Genomic DNA, 11,665 nt, shown 5'->3' with positions numbered 1-11,665 from the left:
AATTACTGGAGAAGGAAAGTGCTTTCTTCATTTGCCCCATCTGTAGTACTCCCCTCCTGGCACCTAGTTGCCACTCCATGTGTAAATCACAGTCACGTGGGCTCTTGAGAGCACACCCTCAGTCTTAAGGGTCTGGGAGAACCGAAGGATTTACCAGGTGAAGCCGTGCACTGTGGGAGTCACAGGTAAACAACACTCCAGACGGACAAGTATGGGAAGCTTCCCCTGTATTGCGAATTACATAAGGGCTCTAAGTACGCATCTGCCTCTAAAAGCATGTCCCTGAGAGTAACCTGCGCCGCTGGTGTCACTGGATGTTGTCCGGTTAGTAAAATCTCCGATTGTGTGTCTCAAATATTTCTGTATCTGTTATCCTCACCCAGGGACCTGAAGGGAAGAGGGCCCGAGTGTCAGGAACTCAGGGCCTCTCATAAGCAGAAACTGAGGTGGCACAACTGGGACGTGGAAGAGCAGGAGAGCTCCTGGTTCTCGGCCGCATCTGGTCTCCCCCCGCCCCCCACCGGGGCCTGGCCCAGTCCGCGTGTGTTGCTGTGTAGTGGGAACACCCTCTCCTCGTGTGCAGAGCCTTGGAGAGGGGTCGTGGCCTCCATCCCAGGGTTCCTGACCCCAGCCAGGTGCTCTTTCTGCGCAGAGGCCTGCACGTGATCTCACTCCTTTGACTTGTACTTCTGCCGCTTCCTCTCCCTACCTGCCCCCCCAGCCCTACCCCAGCTGCCAGCCCCTCAGAAGTCCTCCTCGGCCAGGGACAGGAGCACGGCCTTCGGTGTGTTCTCAAAGAGGGCCGCCCGGTTCTGCTGCTGCCCCTTCTTCACCCAGTGGCCGTAGATTCGGAAGGCATAGGCATCAATGAGGCGGCGCAGAGGCCGGAGGGCGTAGGGGTCGCGGATGACGATCTCCCTTGTCACTGGCTTCACCCGGCGGTACTGGTAGTAGATCCGCACTGAGGCGAGCACTGTCACAGCGATCACCTGCAGAGGGCCAGGACGGAGAACGCAGAGCTGGCAGCCCCACCTGCTGCTGGCCCCTGCCCCTCCAGCGCAGGGGGGCCCTGAGCTTGTTTGCCATGAAGCCTTAGGTGGATTCTGCCGGGCCCTTCCTCATGTCCCCCGATCCGCACCCTGCCAGCACCCACAGGGACTTAGGCCGAGGCAGCCGGTCAGCGGACACCTGCCTTCTCTGAAAGCAGAAGTCGAACCGGACCATCACGGCGGGTGGGAGGGGTGGGGCCTGCAGGCCTGGACTCGGGGAGCCAGCAGCACCTGCCCCAGGGCCCCGGTCAAGGGAAGCTTCAGTACCTTGAACTTGCCCCGGGGGCTGAAGTGACGCACTTCCTCCACCACGTACTGCTGGAAGAAGGGGTGCGCTAAGGCCTCTTCCGCCGTGTAGCGGCTCTGGGGGTGCACCACCAGGAAGCGGGAGATCTGAGAACGGGCGGGGAAGGGAGAACGTCAAGGCAGGGTCCCTCCAGCATTTCGGGAGACACGGGGTGTCCTGGCGGGCTCCCTCCGCGGCGCGGTAGACCCCCTCCCCTTCGTGGGCGTTTCCCCTGGCCGGGCCCGGGGCCCGTGGGCTTGGCCTCTCACCAAGTCCTTCACGGTGTCCGAGTAATCGTCCCACTCAGGTGAGCCAAACTGGTAGTTGCCACTCATAATCATCCTCAGCATCAACATCTGCTTCCGGTGCCAGAAGGGTGGGGAGCCGGCCAGCAGGGTGTACATGATGACACCCGTGCTCCACCTGGGGCGCGAGGGCCGCTCACCACACCAGCGGGGGGCCTGGCTGTGCCTCCCACCGTTCCCGCCTGCCCAGCGAGTGCTCCTGCCACGGCCCACCCCGCCCTCCTCCCGCCTGCCCAGCGAGTGCTCCTGCCACGGCCCACCCCGCCCTCCTCCCGCCTCCCGCCTGCCCAGCGAGTGCTCCTGCCACGGCCCACCCCGCCCTCCTCCCGCCTGCCCAGCGAGTGCTCCTGCCACGGCCCACCCCGCCCTCCTCCCGCCTGCCCAGCCAGTGCTCCTGCCACGGCCCACCCCGCCCTCCTCCCGCCTCCCGCCTGCCCAGCCAGTGCTCCTGCCACGGCCCACCCCTCCCTCCTCCCGCCTGCCCAGCCAGTGCTCCTGCCACGGCCCACCCCGCCCTCCTCCCGCCTCCCGCCTGCCCAGCGAGTGCTCCTGCCACGGCCCACCCCGCCCTCCTGCCGCCTGCCCAGCGAGTGCTCCTGCCATGGCCCACCCCGCCTCCCTCCTGCCCACCACGCACTCACATGTCCACCTCCTTCCCGTAGCCTGGGTGCTCATCGTTCATGGAGCACTCGATGATCTCAGGGGCCAGATAACTGGGGGTGCCACAGACCTCTGCAGGGATAGGGGCCACCAGGATGGCTCAGCACGGGGCCCTCGGAAGAGGAAGTCGAAAGGCACAAAGGAGATGGGACAGGAGTGGTGCTTGGGCTGGAACTCTCCTTACACGGGCCAACTTCAGGGCCAAGGGCAAGGGTGGGGTACTGGCTCACAGGGCCACCGTTGGGGCCCGTGGGTTCCTCGGTCACCTGTGGGCATCCCGGCCTGGACTTGGCAACAGGAGCCCTGCTCAGCTCATTCCCGGGAAGAGGACTTACCTGAAGAGACTCCTAGCCCCTTTTCAGGTAATGATTTTTACCTAAATGGTAAGATTTTTATTCTGGGGAAAAGTTAAGGGAGAAACCCAGGCAATCTCTGTTTCTGAGAATTGGTGAGAGAGCCTGAGCCCCTGACACGGGCCAAGGCCATGTTACCGGACCTCGAAGCTTCTCTCCTGGCTCCAGCTGGCAGGAAAAGCCAAAGTCTGTGAGCTTGATGTTCATGTCATCGTCCAGGAGGATGTTCTCCGGCTTCAGATCCCGATGCACGATGTTGAGCTTGTGTAAGCTGCAGATCACCTCCAGCAGGGCTCTCATGATCTTCCTAGGGTGGGGCAGACACATGCTACTCTTCCGCTGTGCGGGGGCAGGGAGACCAAATCTCACACACCCGCAAGTGAGGGAGGACTCGGGACAGGCTGGGCTAGTCCGGGCTGAGCCCAGGGGAGGAGGAGGCCACTAAAGCCGGTGACACACGCTCCCAGCCCAGCCAAAGGCAGTGTGGCTCCCCCATGACCTCAGTGCCTGTGGCAGTGGGACGTGGGGAAGGGAGTGGGGAGAGAGGCAAATGGACCCTCACCTGGTCTCCTTCTCGCTCAGGGTGACCTTCTCAGTGAGATAGTCAAAGAGCTCCCCTCTCTTCATCCTGTGGGGACAGAGGGTTTGCAGCTGGATTGGCCCCAAGACCCCCACCTCCTCTCCTTGCTCCCAGAGAGCTGTCTCCCACCCTAACACGTCCACAAGCAGAGGGAGCCAAGTCTGGGGAGAACTGGAAGAAGAGCAAAGGAGGCTGGAGAGGAGGTGAGGGTCCCCTGTCTGCAGTGACATCATGGACTGGGATCTTTCAGGGCTGGGGGCTGAAAAGGGGACCCTGAGCCACTGGCCCAGGGCCCCAGACCCAGATGAGGACACAAGTACCCTGATCTTTCCCAGGGAACGAACGGAAATAACTGGCTGCGCAAACGCTGGAAGAGCAAAGTTTGCTCATTGTAGGATTAAGAATTGTGGTTCTATCTTCTTCTTGGGATGATCTGGAAAGAGGTCTCTGCTAGAACAATCTAGTTATACCTTGGAGGGCTCCTCAGGGCAGCATTAAAAATAGCTTCCCCAAGCAGCTTCTTCAAAGGTTAAAGACATCTGAGCCGCCCCCACGGGCTGGACAGGACAGGGCCACTGCGCAGTCGGGACGGTGCAGCTGGTCGAGTCCAGAGGGTCCTAGGAAAGTCTCCCTTGGTTAACTGCGGAAAGGTACCTCCTGCCCCACCTGCTCGGCCCTCCAGGGAAGGCAGTGGGATCCCTGGAGCAAAAGGGGAGGAAAATGAACGGAAGGAGAAGATTTTTGGCCAGCTTCATGAAGAGGCATGAAAACCTCTGGTTCTGGCTGGTGGAGTGGGGAGGGGGCCCTGTTTGAGAGGACAACCTAGAATTTGTCACTCAGAAGTGAGCCTTGTTTTTATGATACCTGTACTGTTCCTAAAAGACAGTGTGTGAATCTAGTTTTTGTCATTCTAGTTCATTTGAAGGATACTGGAAGAACTCGCTGTTCGCAGCAGCAGAACAAAGATTTACCAGGGAACACCCGGGGCTGTGCGAGTTCCTCTGCAGGCTCTGGCTTCTGGGAGCTGATGAATTGCACACAGGTGCCAAGTGCAATCGTGTGTCAAAGTCAGACAATACTGCGCATACTCGGTAGAGCTACAATATGAAATGTTCCAACAGTACAAAATCGAATAGTTAACCCGAGTATGTCCAGTCCCTACGTTAGCTGTTCTGTGTGGAGAGATCAAGACATCCCTGCAGTAAGGACTCGTGTGGCAGCAGAGATTTACATTCTGCAGTGAGAATTCAGTGGGGAGGGGGCACCGGTGCTGAAGAGCCCCCTCCCCTGGGAACACTTCTAATAAAAACGATGGTAGGACTTGAACACACCGTTCCCACAGCACTTTGTGTGTTCACATTTGATGCGTAGCGATAAGAAATCCGTCTCACTAACTCTACTGGTGCAGAAGCAGACAATGGCGATGAAGATGATGATTTTGATTTTTGGACAACACCCCAAGTGCCACCCCGACCACTTGCCTGTCCCCTCAATACTGCTGGCCTCCCCCTTGTCCACTCTTGCCTCCTTACACTCGTCCCCAGAGAGCCAGCGGGATCCTTGTGCAAAGTAAATCAGACCCCGTCACCCTCCCGCTTGTGGCCCTCCAAACTCACCGCGGCTGAAATGCCGCAGAATCTGGTCTTTGGTATTGACCACCTCACATCCTGCCACTCTCCACGAGCTCATTCCACCCCTCACCCCCCATGCCCCACCCGGCTTCCTTGCCTTGGACTTGCCGCCCAGCCGCAGGGCCGTGTCCTGGCTCGCTCTTGTGCTGCAGGGTCTTCCCCAGGCCTCTGATCCCTCCCTCATTCATCCGTCTCTGCTCCAGTCGCCGTCTGGAGAGCCTTTCCTGACCACTCTGTCTAAAGAAGCCCTTGTGTCCCTCCCTCTCTCTCTCTCTCTGCCTGTCTCTCTCTCGCCCCTGCTCTGCTTTATATACCTCTACAGTAGTCCCCCCGTTATCTGCAGGGGATACATCCCAAGACCCCCAGTGGATGCCTGAAACCTCAGATAGTACTAAACCCTGTACATACTATGTTTTCTCCTATATGTACAAACCTATGGTAAAGTACTTTAATTTATAAATTAGACACAGTGAGAGATTAACAGCAATGATAAAGTAGAACAATTATAACAATATGCTGTAATAAAAGTTATGCTAATGTGGTACCTCTGTCTCTCCCAACACATCTTACTGTGCTGAGCTCACCTATTTTCATACCACGGTTGCTGGTGGGTGACTGAAACCTCAGAAAGTGAAACTGCAGGTGAGGGGGGACTACTGTCCCTGTATGTGACTACAGGTCAGGGACCTTGTATGTCTTTTCATTGCTGGATCCTCAGTGCTCGGAAGAAATACCGAGTGACCCACCGTCATCATTGTCACTGTAGTTGACAGTCTTTAGCATTTACATGGTGCCAGTCACTGTGCTATTATGATTGCTGTAATACCAGTGTGAAAACTGATACGTAAAGAAATCCCGCAGCCCGTAAGTGGCGGACCCAGGTTTCCTAACGTGGCAGCAGAGCCCGGGGGCTGACCTGCCTAAAGCGCCTGTGGTCCTCCCCGCATCCACAGCGCGGGCGGCTGCTGGACTCCAGACAGCGCGGGGCGGGGGCCACAGTGGGGGGTTCTCCGGGAGGCCTGGCTGACTCCAGGGCTGGGTACTTACAGGTCAAACACCAAGAAGAAGAAAGTGTTGGTCTCATAAGTGTCCTTCAGCTGTACTGAAATGGAAATGGCTAGCTCGTCTCGGGTAGCAGGGGAGCCCAGGTAGGGGCAGCGGGGCATGGGGGGGCACGGGGACAGAGGCTGCTGTGGCCAACTGCCAACGCTGGGGCGGGAGTCAGGACGCTGCTCAAAGGAGGCCAACCAGGGCTTTGGGCAGCCCGGGGACTTCAAACTCCCATTCCGCCACCCACGTCCACCCCCAGCCTGGGTCCCTCTCTGTGGGAGCAGTGAGGGTGGGGCTGGGAACCTGGAGCCTCAGGACACAGGAGACGTTCTAGATGGTTCTATCTAGCTGTGCGGTGGGGCCACGCTCCCAGGCTTGGGTTACCGGGGCAGAGTCATGGTGGAGCACCCTGCTGTGGCTCGGGGCCGCCACTCACTGATGTTGGGGTGCCCTGAGACCTTGCGCAGGATGTCCACCTCCTTCAGAGTGGCTTCCCGCAGCTCCCGCGCCTCCTCGGAGCTGAAGCTGCCTCCCCCGGTGACGTCGATGATCTTCACGGCGTATTCCTGGCACGTGGGCTTGTGGATGCAGCGCCTGACCACGCTGCTAACACCCCTGGGGGTGCAGGCGACAGATGGCTGTGGGGGCCCCTCACCCCAGGGGGAGTCCCAGGTCCAGGCCGCAGCAGAGATGTTCTGCCTTGTTATGTGAGTTACACTTTCCCCCAACTCCTAGGAACTTGTGGGAATGGTGGATGACAAAATAAAGACACAGAGGGGTGATTTGCCCAGAGCTGATGAGTAACACGCCTGGTCTCGGGCTTCTGGACTCCCAGCTGAGGGCCCTTCCTCAGCATACGGAAAGAGGCAGCACACGCTCAGGGCTGCGGCCTTCCTCTGTCCCTGTCCCTGACCCTGGCCCAGAGCTGGGTTTGGACGTGCTTGTCAACAGCACCAGGGAACTTTTTGCTGGGAGCGGTCTCTGATCTCATACCCTTCTCATCTGTCCTGGCTGCAAGAGGGCAGGACCCCACCCAGGGATTCTCCAAGTGGGCGCTGCCTCGGGGACGGAAGTGGGTCAGTCTTCAGGGCGGAGCAGGGCCTGCTGCAGCCCAGGACGGCACCTGGCAGGGAATGTCTGCGCCTTACCTGCCCAGGATCTCCTTGGGCTCATAATTCTCGTAGAAGCCCTGCGCGGAGTGGGAGTCGGGCAGCGCCTCGTCCCGAGTCATGCTCAGCTCCGCAGGGGTGACTCCGAGGGACTCTGGGGGGCGTAGACAGAAGCTGTCAGCCTCCTGCCCCAGGGGATGTGGCCCTGGAGGGCTGAGCTGCTTCTCACGCACCTTTACACGGCTGGCACACGGCTGGCCTGCGGTGAACGGCTGGCCTGCGGTGAATGTGCGAAATAAATGTTTGTAAATTGAAAACGTCCAGCCAGCTTTGTCTTTCTAGCTCTTTCTGGCACCCAGCCCTCCCCCAGGGTTACCCAGGGATCCTCCTGTCCTCACTGCCCGCAGCTTTGGGAGGAGTCGCCTGCGTCTTCCCACTGGCTGCACAGCCGTGTCCCCAGGAGACCATGTGGCGCCTCCCGTTCCAGGCGGGGACGGCAGATTGTGAGCGGCCCAGGGTTAGCGCTGACGGGCCAGCAGGCCCCTGCTCTCAGAAACTGCAGAGGGCAAATTAAAGTGCAGTCTCCTGTCCTCTCTGCGGAGCTGAGGCTGGTCCTGCTGTCCTCTGTCTGCTCTCTGCACTTGAGGACAAGATGAGAAGCTGCACGATTCCTTAATGATGTGCCACCCCCGTGGCCTCTAGTGACTGTCCTACCTTGAAAACACCCCTCCTCAGGGACACGCTTCCTGCGGTTCACCCCACTGCTCCTTCCTCACTCATCCTGTCCATAAGTTAATTTCACAGTCGCTCACTCATCCGTTCCTTCCTTCCTCATTCTGCAGACACTGAACACCCACCCTTTGCCCAGCACCGTGCCCAGTGCTCTGAGGGCGGCAGAGCTGGCTGCGTGAGTCCTGGACCCAGCCCAGGAATTGCTTGTCGCGTGTGCTGTCGTCTCCCCCAGTGGATGGTGGTCTTCTCTAGGAGGTCCCAGCCATCTCTGCCCTCTGTGTCCCCAGTAGGCACAGCCGGCACTGCTCCCTAGATGTGAGCTAATGTTCGGGCAGTGATGCCTTTGGTCCAGGGTCCTGCTGGCAAGGTGCCCCACGTCCTAGCTAACGACAGCCACGGAGCCCTGAGTGGGACCACTGCCACACGGCGCAGTACAGAGCCGGGGCGCTCGGGCTGGACCCCGAGGAGCTGAGCTGGCCGGCCTTGCTTCAGGAATGCAGGCTCCGGCCGGGGAACCGAACTCCTGCCTCAGACGCAGGATTTGAACAATTCAGGAAATCATCTACCAACAAACCGGAAGCGGCAGGTAGAAAACAGGCACAAGCTGCCACTCAGCAGGACCGAAGCTGCCTCCCGCCCCACATCCCCCACTCCTGGCCTGGAAGGCCTGGCCTCGCAAAGGAGCCAGTCTGCTACCAGCCGAGCAGCAGCCTTGGCTGCCTCGGAGATCGGGCTGGCGGTTCCAGGAATCCTGGTGTCCTCACTACTGGGTGCCTGGTTACCAGGGGAAGGTTTGGAACAGCAAGTCCTCTGAGCAGCAGGCAACCGGGCTGCCCGCGAGCCTCCTCTGCCCCATCAGGAACCTGAGGGGGCCCAGGAGTCTCTATTCCCCACAGAACAAGCCCATTTCCTGGCAAGTCCTAGGTTCCCAAGACGAGCATCTGTGTCCCTCACCTCCCAGAGCTGAGCAGCACCCACCTCCTCCCCTCCCCAGCCCTCCATGGGCAGAGGGTGTATCTGTAGCGCACCACCCCCACCCGCCCGGTGCCATCCTGGGCCCGGGCCCCTTTCCCTAGCACAGCCAGCTTGGCCAGGTTCTGGCTGCACTCGCCTTTCCCGGGGGGCTTGGGAGAATGTTTATCTTGCCCCATCCCCTGCTCTGAGGCCTGAATGGGGCCAACTTTGTGCCTCTGTCTGCTGTCCCATCCACCCCTCACAATTTTTCCAAGACCCCTTTGGAGAAGGTCTCCAAATGGGAATAGGTGGCCCGGTCCTTTGTGGGACATAATATCCCTCCCCCAAACTCTGAAAGTCCAAACATACAGCCACAAGGACCCACTTTCTGTAGCAAACTCCCCTCCAGAGGAGAGTTTCGAGAGTCAATTTGGCCAGTCTGCTGGGTCCATCTGCCTTCAGCAGAGAACAGAGATGGGGGTTTCTGTCTTCTCCACCCACAGCCTCCCCTCTCTCTGCCTGCTGCTGGCTTTTGTCCATTGCTGGCCTGGCTACTCACCGTTAGGTCCTTGCGGGCCCTCTAATGAGCCTGACGAGAATCCCAAAGGTCCCAGAGCCCCTCGGGGAGAGGGGACCAGAGAGGGCAGAAGCCGTGTCCCAAGTAGACACTTGTGGCCAGAATAAGATATCTTGCTGTTCTTCTTTTGGATTTTGCTACTTGATGACCGAAGGCTGAGGTGCCAAAAATAAATCACAACTGCAAACCTGGGACGCAGGCCAAGGCTGAGCAGGGACAGGGCACGGGGCCGAGTCTCACCAGGGGTGACCTCTGGTGGAGGGTGAGGGAAGCTCGGGTGGCCTGGGACCCGGCAGGACAGCATGAGGGGACCAGTCTTCCCTCTAGGGCTCACTTGGCCTCCAGGCCCTGAGCAGACGAAGCCAGCCTGTGGGAAACACATGTGCTTCTCTGGAAGTGATCTCAGTTTCCTTGTGTGCTGAGAGCAGGCGCTGGAGGACGCCTCAGCACACAACTGCTGCAGCTGACAGCCCTGGCTGTCACAGGGACCCAGACATCGGGGCCCATGCAGGCACTGTTGGCATGGCTGCCCTGCAGAATGCAGACCTCAAAGGTTAGGGAACTTCCCCTTCAGGGATCCACCTCTGATCTGTCCTCCATAATAATTTCATCTAAAGAACCTTCTTTAACCCATTTTGTTTTCAGCCTGCAGTTTCTGCTGGGAGGAGTACTGTGGTCCAGGAAGAGCATATGGACTCTAACGTCATCCAAGTTCAGCTCACGGTTCTGGTCAGTACGATTCTACTTGAAGAGGTTGACAGAATTGGAAATAATGTATGCAACATGCTGGCACACAGTAGACACTCATTGTTTATTGCTCTTGTTCATTCTTTTTTCAAATCCTTAAAAGCTGAGCCCAAATACCTATTTGATTAGCATTTTACAAAGCCCTTCAAACACAATCTGACCTGGACCCCAAAACTCTGGCATTAAGCAAACTTTATTTTATTATTATTTTTTTTTTGAGACAGAGTGTCACTTTGTTGCCCGGGCTAGAGTGAGTGCCGTGGCATCAGCCTCGCTCACAGCAACCTCAAACTCCTGGGCTTAAGCGATCCTACTGCCTCAGCCTCCCGAGTAGCTGGGACTACAGGCATGCGCCACCATGCCCGGCTAATTTTTTCTCTATATATTTTTAGTTGTCCAGATAGTTTTATTTCTATTTTTAGTAGAGACGGGGTCTCGCTCAGGCTGGTCTCAAACTCCTGACCTCGAGCGATCCACCCGCCTCGGCCTCCCAGAGGGCTGGGATTACAGGCGTGAGCCACCGCGCCCGGCCAAGCAAACTTTAAAGAGAATGTAACTTGCTCAAGGTCACCAAGTAGGTGAGTAGGAAAGCCTAGATCAACCCACTGTTGTGAGTGGCAGTGCTCTTTCCATTCCGTGCTGGCCACGTGTTTGTTCCAGCCTGGGGGAAGTTTTCGATGAATTGCCATATAGAAAGGAGCTCAAAAAGACTTCAGCCTATGAGCTCTAAGCATAAAGGCCTCCAACTTGCTGAAATACAATACATTGAAATGCAAATTCTCCAAGGATGAAAACTCTGGAACTCTTCCTTTTATTAATACTTACTGTTAATAGGCCTATTTTTACCCTCAGATTCTAAGCTACAGATTTTTTTAAATTTTTATTTTAATTATTATGGTACATAATAGTTGTATATCTTTGTAGGGCACATGTGATGTTTTGCTACAGGCATACAATGTGAATTAACCAAATCAGGGTAATTGGGGTATCCATCACCACAGGCATTTATCATTTCTTTGTGTTAGGAACATTCCAATTCCACTCTTCTAGTTATTTTAAAGTATACCCTAGCTTGTTGATTACAGTCACTTTGTGGTGCTATCAAATATTGTTCATCCTATCTATATTTTTGCATCCATTAACCATCCCCACTTTATCCTTCCTCCCTGCTACCCTTCCTACCCTCTGGTAACTGTCATTCTGTTTGCCATCTCCATGAGATTGATTGTTTTTAATATTTAGCTCCCACATAAGAGTGAGAACATTTGAGACTTGTCTTTTTGTGCTTGGTTTCTTTCACTTAACATGTTCTCCAGTCCCATCCATGTTGTTGCAAGTGGCAGGATTTCGTTCTTTTTTGTGGCTATATAACATTCCATTGTGTACATGTACCACAATTTATCTGTTTATTCATTGATGGACACTTAGATTGATTTCAAAACTTGGCTATTGTGAATAGTGGGCATGTAGATATCTTTTCAATATACTAAATCCCCTTCTTTTGGATAAATACCTATCAGTGGGATTGCTGGGTAATGTGGTAGTTCTGTTTTTAGTTTTTTGAGGAACCTCCATGCTGTTCTCCATCATGGTTGCACTAATTTGCATTCCCACTAAGATTGTATGAGCATT

The 11,665-nt window shown here is 56.5% G+C and overlaps 1 protein-coding gene and 1 long non-coding RNA gene across 4 annotated transcripts; one reads left to right on the top strand and one right to left on the bottom strand.

Moving 5' to 3' along the window:
* Positions 1 to 204: 204 nt before the first annotated feature.
* PHKG1 (phosphorylase kinase catalytic subunit gamma 1) lies at positions 205 to 9,412 on the bottom strand. Of its 2 annotated transcripts, XM_045543209.1 has the most exons (11): positions 9,269 to 9,412; positions 7,257 to 7,300; positions 7,063 to 7,177; positions 6,351 to 6,529; positions 5,912 to 5,966; positions 3,216 to 3,281; positions 2,797 to 2,960; positions 2,282 to 2,372; positions 1,605 to 1,758; positions 1,317 to 1,442; positions 205 to 989 (listed from the first exon to the last, which is right to left on the bottom strand). In XM_045543209.1, the coding sequence occupies exons 3-11, from the start codon at positions 7,143 to 7,145 to the stop codon at positions 744 to 746; spliced, it is 1,164 nt and encodes a 387-aa protein (XP_045399165.1). In that variant the 5' UTR covers positions 7,146 to 7,177; positions 7,257 to 7,300; positions 9,269 to 9,412; the 3' UTR covers positions 205 to 743. The 2 variants fall into 2 exon arrangements, with proteins under 2 accessions (XP_045399165.1, XP_045399166.1); XM_045543210.1 differs by lacking the exon at positions 7,257 to 7,300.
* Positions 2,183 to 4,559, top strand: LOC123632668. Of its 2 annotated transcripts, none has more exons than XR_006733421.1 (3): positions 2,183 to 2,662; positions 2,822 to 3,436; positions 4,148 to 4,559. It is a non-coding gene; the product is annotated as an uncharacterized LOC123632668 (long non-coding RNA). The 2 variants fall into 2 exon arrangements; XR_006733420.1 differs by having other exon boundaries at positions 2,185 to 2,919; positions 3,236 to 3,436.
* Positions 9,413 to 11,665: the final 2,253 nt, after the last annotated feature.

The sequence above is a fragment of the Lemur catta genome, chromosome 2, assembly GCF_020740605.2.
Source record: "Lemur catta isolate mLemCat1 chromosome 2, mLemCat1.pri, whole genome shotgun sequence".
Lineage (NCBI taxonomy): Eukaryota > Metazoa > Chordata > Mammalia > Primates > Lemuridae > Lemur > Lemur catta.
Note: the sequence above shows the minus strand (reverse complement) of the source record. Positions and strands in the feature narration are given on the sequence as shown.

What these genes read in the sequence shown, in the direction of transcription:
- PHKG1 (XM_045543209.1), bottom strand. Translation starts at nt 7,145, where the DNA reads ATGACTCGGGACGAGGCGCTGCCCGACTCCCACTCCGCGCAGGGCTTC. An exon ending in CTGAGCGAGAAGGAGACCAG is followed by an intron (nt 2,961 to 3,215) that starts GTGAGGGTCCAT and finishes GCCCCACCCTAG; the next exon opens with GAAGATCATGAGAGCCCTGC. An exon ending in TACGGGAAGGAGGTGGACAT is followed by an intron (nt 1,759 to 2,281) that starts GTGAGTGCGTGG and finishes CTCGCGCCCCAG; the next exon opens with GTGGAGCACGGGTGTCATCA.